At 38.8% G+C, this 12,323-nt stretch overlaps 1 protein-coding gene across 1 annotated transcript; it reads right to left on the bottom strand.

Moving 5' to 3' along the window:
- Positions 1-699: 699 nt before the first annotated feature.
- Positions 700-6,209, bottom strand: LOC4335903 (ultraviolet-B receptor UVR8). The gene is made up of 11 exons (XM_015781487.3): positions 5,753-6,209; positions 5,303-5,642; positions 4,741-4,822; positions 4,106-4,261; positions 2,822-2,995; positions 2,610-2,681; positions 1,806-1,877; positions 1,575-1,693; positions 1,389-1,474; positions 1,247-1,299; positions 700-1,108 (listed from the first exon to the last, which is right to left on the bottom strand). The coding sequence occupies exons 1-11, from the start codon at positions 5,865-5,867 to the stop codon at positions 1,016-1,018; spliced, it is 1,362 nt and encodes a 453-aa protein (XP_015636973.1). The 5' UTR covers positions 5,868-6,209; the 3' UTR covers positions 700-1,015.
- Positions 6,210-12,323: the final 6,114 nt, after the last annotated feature.

The raw sequence follows: 12,323 nt of genomic DNA, 5'->3' as shown, positions 1-12,323 counted from the left end.
ACCCACCGCGGCCGGCAGCGACAATGAGGAATTCACCTTGCCCTTCCCCATTTCTCTTCCAAGCTTCTCGCTTTTGGTGGGCGACCCCCTCTTATGGGCCAGCGCCAGCGAGGGCGAGCGGCACGGCCGAGACTCAACCGGCGAGGGCGAGCAGCACGGCCGGGACACGGTCGGCGGCGCTCCCGTGTAATGGACCTACGGGACACGGCCGGTGGCGCTCCCGCCGATGGACATGCATGGGACATTAAACGTGGAAAAAAAATCGATTGCACAGTTTGCATGTAAAATGCGAGGTAAATCTTTTGAGCCTAATTACGCCATGATTTGACAATGTGATGCTACAGTAAACATTTACTAATGACGGATTAATTAAGCTTATCAAATTCGTCTCGCAGTTTACATACGAAATCTATAATTTGTTTTGTTATTAGTTTACGTTTAATAATTGAAATGTGCGTCCGTATACTTCAAAAAATTTACACCCAAAGAACTAAACACACCCTTAGATTTTTTTTAGCTCATAAATTAGTTTATAAGTCTAAACGTCTAAACAAATAGGGCTGTAGCGTAGTTGTATCACTTGGAAAAGCGTGCCGTTTCACAAGTTCTCTTCCGGTTTGCCACTTCTGAAAAGTTTGCGAACACCTATATTCTCAGTGATTATCAGAAGGGGAGATTCTTTAGTGACAAATCATCAAGAGATCAGAACCAAGCACTTATTGCATCTTCCAACAGAAGTTAAAAACATTCCAAACACATGTCCACAACGGTGCAGGTTGGTTTTTTGCTAAAATCACCTCTAAGCAGGTGATCGATTACAGACAGTGGCAGCTGCGATAACCCTAATAGGTACTGGATCTCAACAACACCAGGAGGGGTTCGTGGAAATCATCACTTGGGCAGAATGGGATGCACAAAAATGGGACAGCACTGGATGGAAACGTGCGGTGAAACAGTTGCACATAGGGGGTTTTTGGATAGTGTACTAGGGAGTTAAATTGGGAGGTCCAGGCCCCTACGAATGCACACGCATCCTCTTTACATCGTTCTCTGGTACATTTGCGTCCGCCCCGTTGCCTCGTGCCGTGCCTTCACCTGAATTTGGAACCTACAGGTAAAGAAGGAAAAGAACTTCAGTAACAGTTCTAGTATAGTATCAGATTATAAGTGCCGTGTAATGGTTTGATTTTAACTGTTCGTGTTCTTGTGGGAGAATAAAGGGCTTCAAGTACACAAAGGAACTCACTTTTTCATCAGGAACAATGGCATATCTTTCTGATGGCGAGACCCAGACTTTGGCTGAAAACAGCAGAAAGCACCATTAGTCATGCAACTGCTAGTATCTGCAAGCTGGCAAGCTGCAATAGCTAGAACACGTTGGGACCAACCTGCAAATGGTACAGCTGTTGATGGCTCTAATTTCTTGCAGCCAGGACCATCCGGGCTTAAGGCATCAATCATCACAGGTTTGTTCCTTCAGATTCAGAATGGTAGATTGTTAATTTACAGAAGACCAAAAATGATTCATTTTGGGAGCAAGATATTATGGGTACAGAAATATTGATAGGAAACACCTGTCAACTATTTCACCATGACCAAGTTGTCCGCTAGTACCCCTCCCCCATGAGAAAACATTTTTCTTTTCTGTAAATGCAAGAGTATGCCTCCACCCGCAAGCAACTTGGGCAACTTTCTGCAGCAACAACACAAGAAATGGAACATCAAGTTCTTGATTGAGCATAAATATTGTGATTATGACTTGTATGCTTCAATAGTTCATTTATTCCTCCAGATATATGCCATACCTGATCCTCTGGAAACTTGACCTGTACTGGGAAACAGTGATCATCAGTATCACCAACTCCGACTTGCCCAAACTGCATATCCGAAGTATGAGGTAGAATCAGTAAAAACAATGGTAAATTACCAGTTCAAAAGAAAGTAAACATTTTTGAAACATTATATGTCAAACTGATGGTATATCTAGGACTGCAGCCGGTAGAACTGGAACTCAAGCAAGCTAGGCTCCGTATACAAATCAGAGCTATGCTTAGTGATAAAGACAACCTGAGCTTATCACTAATCACGTAACTCACGTTACCTCAAAATTGACTTGTAAAAGAATGCCACAAAATGTTTCCAGTTAGTTGGCACAAGTCAGCATCAGGTCTGGGGTGGATGATAGCAGGGGGGTTTGGGGAGCATGAAGCGTCTTTTAGTCCCTTAGACAATGGACTCGCAGTGGATGGTACTGGTGGAAGTCGAAATGGGTGCATGATTTGCCAAGAGGCCCATGATGCTCACAGAAAGAAAAAAAGTGTTGATATCCCGAAGGTTGAAACTCAGCTTGTTAAGTTCGGGAGAAAATATTGTTCGTCTTCTTTTGTTTGTTAAGAGATTTCCAATCATCATGACATTTATTCACCATGGAAGAGAAACTACACAAGTGCATACAAGATTCTTAGAATTTCTCATTTTCTTTTATAGGCACCAGGCTATAGAATCAATAAAACCATGAAATTGGAAGGCTTTGATCGTGCAGTTGATTTCTAACAAGACAATAAACCTGGGACAAAAATATAAGTAGAGGCACATAGATAATGACCTACCTTGTTCCACCCCCAACCATAAAGCTTTCCATCTGATGTAAGCGCCATTGTATGCCTCCATCCACCTGAAATCTAAATTAGTAGAATACTTTGTAAATAAGACGTGTGAAATTCCAAGAGAAAAGGGCAAATATATACTGACAATCATCAGAGGAAACAGGCCAAGAACTTCAGCATAGTTCCCAGAATATTGTTAGTGCTAGCGAGTGTACCTGCGATATAGAGCTATCCTTTAAGGCCTCTAGTTTATGTGGAACTAAATGATCTTCAAAATCACCATGCCCTAGTTGACCATATTTGCTCCAACCATAAGTATACAAACTACCAGAGGAAGAAACAGTAATTGTATGGCGCCATCCACATGCAATAAGCACCATCTTCTCTCCCTACAAAAGATCAAATAATAAGACGACAACAAACATGGAAACACAAAAACAAAGATAAAACTATCAAAATGCATACGAAAAAGAGGATCAAATGAACCACATGGCAGCAGACATAAGCCCATAATAATTCAAGATATTATAATATGAAACTTCAGAGAAGTGTATCTACAATTTATTTCACAGAAATAGATCCTTGTGGTTTGATCAATTTATAAATAAAATAGATCAGTTATAAACCATTTTGCACATGTGCAGCTCAGTGACAACTTCCAATTGACAAATCAGCTAATACACTCTGGCTCAATACTTGGATGACAGTAGGAGCAGAAAACATTTTTGGATTGAAAATGAGAACCGACAAGTTCTGATATGCATGGAAATAATTTGGCTCTCTCTGTTCTTCTCAAGTTTCAATTCGATGTTAGTGATATGACCTACAATCATTTCTAAGCATTTTGGTATAGTTCATGATAATGTGGTTAAGAGATGTGGAGGTTTGGGTGGAGAATGGTGGCCTTGAAGGGTGTTGGAAAACCAGAACCAGCTGGTTTTGGTTTCTTGGCCTGTGACCAGCCACTCCCCAGCAGTTTCCCTGTCCCTGATTAGTACAAGTGCCTTTCCTTTGCGAAAACCATAAAAGGTGATAATACTAGCAACCTATGATTAGAGTTTCCAAGGATAAATCACTACTGGATAAGTAGATGAGTGTATCTAGCTTCAATTAATTGACTCTAGGACCATATTGTATTCCATTGAATTCCACATAAGAAAATGATTGGCTTAGGTGTTCTGATTCTAATAATGCTTTGGAATATAAGGTGATAACAAAATACAGGATGCTCTGAACTATGTAGGAAATATCTTGTTTTTTAATAGTGTATTGAGAAAATGACTGACAAAATAAAAGGATCTTGTCTCCTTCAACTCATTCTTAACTCTATGATAACAGTGATATGGTGACTGACTGACAATACAGTCCAGTAGCATATAGGGATGGAATCTTCAAAAACATATTCTGGAAATTGGATGGAATATTCCTTTTTAATGAATTAAATATTGAAGGAATTTGAAAGGAGGGGATGCGAAGGGCAAGCTTGTTAGAATATTTACCTCCACAGAAGATACTTTCTCAGGTACCAACCGATCATTGCGATCACCAAGCCCCAAGTTTCCATATCGACCCCAGCCCCATCCATAGAGGTCACCATCTTCAGTTACTGCAGCGGTATGTTCAGCACCAGCAGCAATCATTTTCACACAAACTCCCTATACATATGTTAGACCATTAGCAACAGTGCATAGTGTATTGAGAAAATCTAAAAGTTATCCATCTTCCTTCTCTTTGAAGCAACACGTAATAAGTGGGCCAGGATGTTCAGATTATTATTACATGAACATATTATTTATTGTCTCTGGGTGCTGTCTATATTGGAGAGTAAAACTGTTACAATAACGTGAGAGGATCTACACCTGCAGTCCACCTCATGATATGGAGTACAAAATTTAGTTAATAAGTACAGGGATGACCAAAGATTTGCACTAGACTGCGTAATGGATGCCACCATACCAGTGATTTTCACATGACACTCTTCCTTAGCACAATGTATTCGTATACTATTTCCATGCACAAATATCAATAAACGGTGAGGTAGTACTAAAACTATCCTTTTTATGATATACATAATTATATGATACACAACATTCTAATATGTATAATTATATGAATATGATACACAATATTCTACCTCAAAAGATTGAATCTTTTGTGGGAGCAATGAGTCTTCAGTGGTTCCAAGACCAAGCTGTCCGTTTTGGTTGCGCCCCCAACTAAAACAAAAAGTCATGAGAAGATCAGTGCAAACAGCAGTCACCCAAAACTCAGAAATCGCAACACAACAGAATAATGTAAGAATTTGCCACTATTCAATATTCATCCAAAAAAAAATATGCACAACCCTTCGAATTCCCAGATCATCCTTCTGGTAATATAGAAAAACAAAAACATCATTTATAAAAGTTGCCAGCAGCTGCATCCCATCACTTGCCCTGCGGCTTCTAAATTTGAATTTTAAAATTTAATTTTGAAGTAGATTTTGGGATTTTTTTTTCTCATCATGCCTTATTTTTTAGCATTGACTTTTAAATCACTAAGGACATAATAACTATAAAAGCTTTACCCATAAATTATGTTTTGGTTGCTGATAAGCAGCTTTAAACAAGATCACATGACAACCATACTATACAATCCTGGAGTTATATACAGTAAATAGTATGGGCAGATGGCTGTTTACAGCGATCTTCACTCACCTTTGCACTTCACCTGCCATAGTGACGGCAAGACAATGGCTATCGCCGCAAGCTATCTGCTTGATCTTTATCCCCTGCAGGGCCTTGACTGGCTGAGGAGTGAACACGTCGCTGGAGTTGCCATGGCCGAGCCTCCCGAAGTCTCCCCAGCCCCAGCTGTACACCTGCTGCTCGTCCTCGGAGTAGGCGGTGGTGTGGTCGGCGCCGCAGATGACCGACGTGATCCCCGGCGCGGCGGCGTCGAAGCCGCTCAGCACCGTCGGCACCAGCCGGTCCTCCGCGTCCCCGTGCCCGAGCTGCCCGTCCTCCCCTCTCCCCCACGAGCACAGCACATTGCCCGCTGCAAAACGGGAAAAAAGAAAAAGAAAAGAAAAAGGCAAACGCCCGCTTAGATAGAAGCGCCGGCAAGGCGTTCGACGAAATGCTTCCCCCGCCCCGAAGGACGCTTACCGAGGAGCGCGACGGAGTGGCTGGCGCCGGCGGAGACGAGCACCACGGCTGGCGGTGGGTCCTCCCGGCCGGACGCCGCGCCCGCGTCGTCGGCGGCGGACATGACCGCGTCCATGCCTCGATCACCCCCGGCCGATCCGGAGGCACAAGCAAGCACCCAGATAATCCGCGGCCACACCACCCGCGCTCCCGGCCTCTTGCTAGCCTTAGCTACACTACCAAAAAGAGCTAGCTCGACCGGCGATGGCGGCGGCGGCGGCGGCGGAGCTAAGCTCTAGCGCGGCGAGCGAGCTGCAACCACGGACAGGAGGGAGCCGCGGGGATTTAAGCGGAGGAGACGCGATGGGATGGGCGACCTGCCGTATTAATGGCTAGTGTACAAGAGCCCACCCCATGTGACGCTAATGGCGCACTGCCTGCCTGCCTGCCTCTCCGCCCCCAGCGGCTTAAGCCCGGTGATTAACTGATTACCGCGCGCGCCATTAATGGCGCGAGGTTGACGACGACCTCGCCTCCGCTGATCTGCCTCACCTCGTCGTCACGTTTGGTCACTGACGGGTGGGCCCGGGTGGGTGGCTGGTCCCACGTGGCAGTGGGTGGGTAGACGAGGGGGTTGGAGGTGAGGTGAGGAGGACCACTCGTTGTGGGGATGTTTGCCCGGGTGAAGAGACCAGAGCGCGCGACGTCGCCTTCCCCGGCTTATCTGAGTATTTAATTCGCTTCCCGATTTCCTCTCTACCGGGTTTTTGGAAGAAAAACGGTGCCCATGGCCCCAGCTTTCAATTGTTTTTTTTTTATAAGAATGTTACAGGACAGTATTATGTTCGGACAGGTATCATCCTATACATCTTAGGTATTATGTAATACCTCAAAGATATCATTTCGTTTGAACGGGATATCAGCTGATACCTACCAGGTATCGTATGATACCTCAGTCAATACTAGCTATATCATGCAGTAGCTCAAAGGCATTATCCCATCCGAACGGGATACCATTCTGTAACATTTTCTTTTTTCCCAGTATTTTCATTGTCCAAATAATTCTCTCCAGGGTTAGCAAGATCTGGTCATTGTTCGTGACTCAAGATTCGTACTTCACTTTCTTAGGTTTTTGTTGCATGTTTGGAGGAGCTTCTCGTAAGTAGAGAATTTGGATTCTCAGAAAGATTTTGAGAATTTATAGTTACAGAATTAAAAATAAACTAAAAGTCAGAAGCCAAGAAGCTTAACTTCGTATTTGGCTCATCAAATGTTTCTCAAAATCTCAAGCTCTATCCAAACATAGCTATAGTTACCATAGTTACCAAAGCCTGACCATAGATCTTTGCCATGGGCGATGAGAGAGTACAATGGAATTAATCTCTAGTCATGGAGCATAGCACCACTTGTTTCAACACGAAGTATCGCGATGATATATCTTCTATAGCTAGGAGGTTTGGTGGGACGACATGATACATTTTTTTTAGCTAGGAGAGTTGGTAGGACAATGTGGTATGGTGGTTGCGAGCGTCAATGATTGTCAAAGGTTATCCTTGAAAAAAATAAAATATCTCAACGTGTGTAGGGATATTAGAAATAAAATTGGATTGACAATCACGATAAGAGATAAAGCGGCTATTATCATATACGAGATGAAATAGAGTTTTTTTTATAAACTAATTACCCTTGGTCAACCTGTTATAGTTGACACTAACCATACATATGGCTAGAGGTTGGAAAAGGACTAGGGTGCGTTCAGATAGAGGGGTTTGGATCTTCTCCTCCGTCCACGCATAACGGTATGACTCATTAGCACGTGATTAATTAAATATTGGTTTTAAAAACATGAAAATTGATTAATATGTTTTTAAGAAACTTTTTTACATGTTTTTTTAAAAGAATATACCGTTTAGCAGTTCAGTGAGTGTGCTAAAGAAAAATAAGGGAATAGAAGATAAAAGATTGTAGTTTTCGAATGCAGCCTAAGAGGGAGTGGATACAGTTAATCATATTGTAGTATAATTGTACCAAAGGCGACATTAGAGTTCTATCACAAGAAAACCCAAAATTTCAAACTACAGCTCCCCCAATTATTGATGTTTCTGTTGTGAAGTGCAAGGGTGTGCAAGACTTTGTGCACGATTAGTACTTGTTGGACCACCGCTTCAAGTTCAAAGCTATGCACATGTGTAACGTGCGAATAGATGAAACAAAAGATAAGAGTTGTATTAGTGTGTGAATACTGCAGTGAACAGTACTGAACAGTGTGACAATGATGGAGTACCTCATAAAGCACATAAAATAAATTTGTACTCCACAGGATCATTAACTTCAAGTGGTTAGACTAACACGAGTATTAAGTATCTAAGATCTTCAAATTGAACACGGTGATGCATAAGTGTTAGGAACGTACACTACGGAATCCTCTCTTATATATATCCCACTAATTTCTAAAATTTAACATGTAAAAATGATACATCATTATCAACTAACAATTATTACATTTAAGCATCATGCAAGCATGATATATCATCTATAATTTATTAAATTTTAGATATTTAAAATGTAAGAATGTTAAATCATCCCACATAATTCACATAATATTTCAATATATCTCTTCATCTTTTTTATAATATCCTATATACCTATATACTACCTCCGTTTCAGGTTATAAGACTTTCTAGATTCATTAACATCTGTATGAATGTGGGCAATACTAGAAAGTCTTATAATATGAAACGGAGGAAGTAGTTTATTCTTACTTAGTTCATGTTTTTTTCTCTTATTAAGTCACATCACATCAATTGTTTTTAGTCCTTAGATGATTAATCTATGGTTAAAATTATCTCTCTTATTTTCTTCTCTTATTAAGCCATATCTTTTTTTTAGCTCTTAGATGTATGGTCTAAATTATCTTTCTTCTTTTGTTCTCTAATAAAACCACATCATCTTACTTTTACATTTGAATCATCATTCTACATACTATTTAAATTTAAATCGCATCAACTTATATAAACTTATGTTTATATAAGCTTATGTTTATATAAGCTTATTATGTTGTTTAAGCTATCTTACATATTGTTTTTACTTATTGTTATCATAGTAAACTCCCACGACAACGTGTGGAGTTTCATCTAGTTAAACATTAAGGATGGTGCTTAGGGGAGGTAACACACTTCCGAATATCAATTTTGATATATCGTTAAGTCCAATGCTATTGTTTTGGTGATGGAAGGAAACATATTTAGTCATCAATAGTCTAATTCTGGACCACGTGAGAGAAGATGGAATGGGAGATGGTAAAATAAAGTGCTTCAAGCCGGAAGATAAAGTGAAAGATTGGTGAGGGCGCATCCAGAGCCCCTCCCCTGCATCTGGGTGTCGCATGATGGTGGTTAGCACTGGTTAGTTCGTCCTCGGACACCACGTCACTATGGTGGCTCACAGTCTCGAGGGCACAGTTGTATCGTGTGGTGTTGGCACAGTTGCATCAGTGATAAAGCATCCACCGTGTCATTGCCACCGGATGTTGGGTGTTCAGGTGGCGGTAATCCTCGACTTCTGGGACGGTATCCTTTAGTCAAGGATGGATCTAGCAATGTCGACCTAAGCTTTTGGAAGGTGTTTCGGTGGTTCAGATTGAAACAACGCTTGCTTGATTCAGATCTGCTGCATGTTAATTTCTCTTTGTCCTCGTTCATCCTCCGTTGTTGAGCTCTGGCTTGATCTAGCAAGACAGAAGTTCTATCGCCACCATCCTAGTCCTCTCTTGAATCTTGATTAAGGTTGGCTGGATTTTGGGGAGCACTCTCTCTTTGTGTGTGTGTGTTTCTTTGTTAGGTTCATTATTCAGGTTGAGCACAAACTCCATTCAAAACTTTGGTTTGTAGAATTGCAAGTAGTGCTCCTCGAATTCAACGGCGAACTCCGATCCATGAAATTCATTGTTGAGTCCGACAAAGCTCACATCAAATCTACAGCTTAACAACAAATCTCTAACTTGTGTCATTCTCGTGGAGTTAGCTAAAAGGGATTATCGTCTTGTCAATTAGTGTGCACATCAAAGAGGCCCATGGCTATAGGACGTCGCGGCATTTGCCGTGGCTCCCCGTCAATCTCATCCGTTACGGTCGTATTGGTCCATCTAGAATTTGGTTTCCTTAGTTGAGTTAATTTTACCTTCCGAAAGGATTGTTTTGTGTTGTAAGATGAATCGTTTGGTGTACTGGAGATTCTTTTCATGAACTATCTTTGTTATGTATAATAAAATTATGAATCTTAATAAAAACTATGTTACCTCTTAACCTTGAGAGAACTTAAAAAGTTACGAACATATATTAGGAATTAACACTATAAACTAAGGTATAACGTCGATTGTCGTGGTATTCTTTTTTCAAATATATCAATGACGATCGATGTTGCCAACGCTGTCTTGACTCTTGATCAGCAGGCAAGGACAATTGAATTTCGGTGCATTTGGAAATAGCAATATCAATCAACTTCGTACTAGCTATTCTAGAAACTATTTTCAAGAAACGGTACTCGTTGAAGGTTTTGTACTGTCCATTTCAGCCTCCTTTAGCTTTTAAAACTTCTCGTGCTAGTGGCATAGCACATGTAGGTTACTTCTTCCATTTCAGGTTAGAAGACTTTCTAGCATTATCCATATTTATATATATGTTAATAAATCTAGATATATATGTGTGCCTAAATTCATTAACATCTATATGAATATGGGCAATGCTAGAACATATAGCACGACTTCAGGCTATTATATCCTTGAAAATCATTCGCCTATTCTAGAGCTTGGGTTTTATGTATGAGAAAGACAAGATGAGAACGAAACTATTACACGGTATAGTTTAGATTCTTTATATTTGTTGACGAAGATATTAAAACGTTTGCTCAGGTGTTCAAGGAAAAAAAGGGCCCAAAATAGCTTATAAGGATAGTCCTAATCCTCCACCTTAACCATTTTTTATAACATTAAATATACAGTCACATAAGAGAAAGCTGAGTTGATAAAAAAAATTAATGAAGAGAAAGGAAAAACATAAAGAAATCATTTTTCACGTAAAAAAACAGTTCTACGTAGAAATCAAAAATAAAATCAAGAAAATAGATGGATGAAAAAAAAAAGAGAAGAGAGGTGATTCGATAATAAAAAACTAGCATGGTGGCTCACGCAGATTGCGCGGCTAGCATCATTATATTTTCTCTCATATAATAGCATATATGTTTTCTCATTATATTATTTAAATATATTAAAATGACAACATAATTTTAAATTTTGTAATAACTTTACAAAACTACTAATATGTAGTATTCATATTATATTTTATATACGTGTTAGTTATTAATTATTTTTATATCAAATTTTAGTTATTTGTAAATTATATATATTCCTATATGGACTCTAGACTCGTCTTTTAATATTTCTTTTTTTTAATTTCGAATTTTCTGTAAATTGTATTTCTATATAGACTCTGTGCTCTTCTTCCAATATTATTTATTTTTATTATTTCTAATTTTATTTTTATGTGGACTCTAAACTCATCTTTCAATATTCTTTAATTTTTAATTTTGAATTTCAGTTACTTCTAAATTATATTCCTATATTGACCTTAAACTCTTCTTCTCATGTTTTTCTTAATTTCGAATTTTAATTATTTGTAGATTGTATTTTTATACGGACTCTAAACTCTACTTTTAATTTTATTATGTTTATTTCAAATTTTAGTTAGTTTTAAATTCCTATATGGACTCTATACTCTACTTCTAATATTCCTTATTTTTAATTTCGAATTTCTATTTTTTTCTTAATTGTATTTCTATATGGACTCTATACTCTACTTCTAATATTCCTTATTTTTAATTCCAAAATTTTCTATTATTTCCTAATTGTATTTTTATATGGACTCTATATTCTACTTCTAATATTCCTTATTTTTAATTCTGAATTTCAGTTATTTCCTAATTGTATTTCTATATGCACTCTAGTCTCCTCTTCTAATATTCCTTACTTTTTTAATTCCGAATTACAGTTATTTCCTAATTGTATTTTTATATGGACTCTAGTCTCCTCTTCTAATATTCCTTATTTTTTAATTCCGAATTTCAAATATTTCTAAATTGTATTTCTATATGGACTGTAGTCTCCTCTTCTAATATTCCTTATTTTTTAATTCCGAATTTCAGCTATTACTAAATTGTAATTCTATATGGACTCTGTTTTTTCTTTTTCTCTGATTAATGTGAGAATTTCTAGGCCATGAGAGTGAACGTGGAGGCTCCTTTTTCTATTCATTTAATAATATATAACTAGCTGGGTGGCCCGCGCAATTGCGCGGCTAGCACCATACAAAAATATATATTTTTAATATGATTTTACTTTAAATTTATTAAATAGCTATCTTGTTGTTATTAAGATTTTGAACGACCAAACCTTATCATCCCCGTGTTTCTAATTTTATAGTTTTTAAAAGTCACACAATTGTTACCCCTACTTCTATCATTACATTTTTTTATTTGCTTGCCTGATCTACCACTGTCTCCATTCATTCTTCTTGGAACCTTTAAAAATTGGATCGTA

This window comes from Oryza sativa, chromosome 4 (genome assembly GCF_034140825.1).
Source record: "Oryza sativa Japonica Group chromosome 4, ASM3414082v1".
NCBI lineage: Eukaryota > Viridiplantae > Streptophyta > Magnoliopsida > Poales > Poaceae > Oryza > Oryza sativa.
This window is presented reverse-complemented; position numbering and strand designations above follow the sequence as displayed.

Coding starts and splice junctions, on each gene's coding strand:
- LOC4335903 (XM_015781487.3), bottom strand. CDS start 5,867: ATGGACGCGGTCATGTCCGCCGCCGACGACGCGGGCGCGGCGTCCGGC. Junction 4,262..4,740: donor AAAAGATTCAATCTTTTGAG/GTAGAATATTGT, acceptor ACATATGTATAG/GGAGTTTGTGTGAAAATGAT. Junction 1,694..1,805: donor TCAAGTTTCCAGAGGATCAG/GTATGGCATATA, acceptor TTGTTGCTGCAG/AAAGTTGCCCAAGTTGCTTG.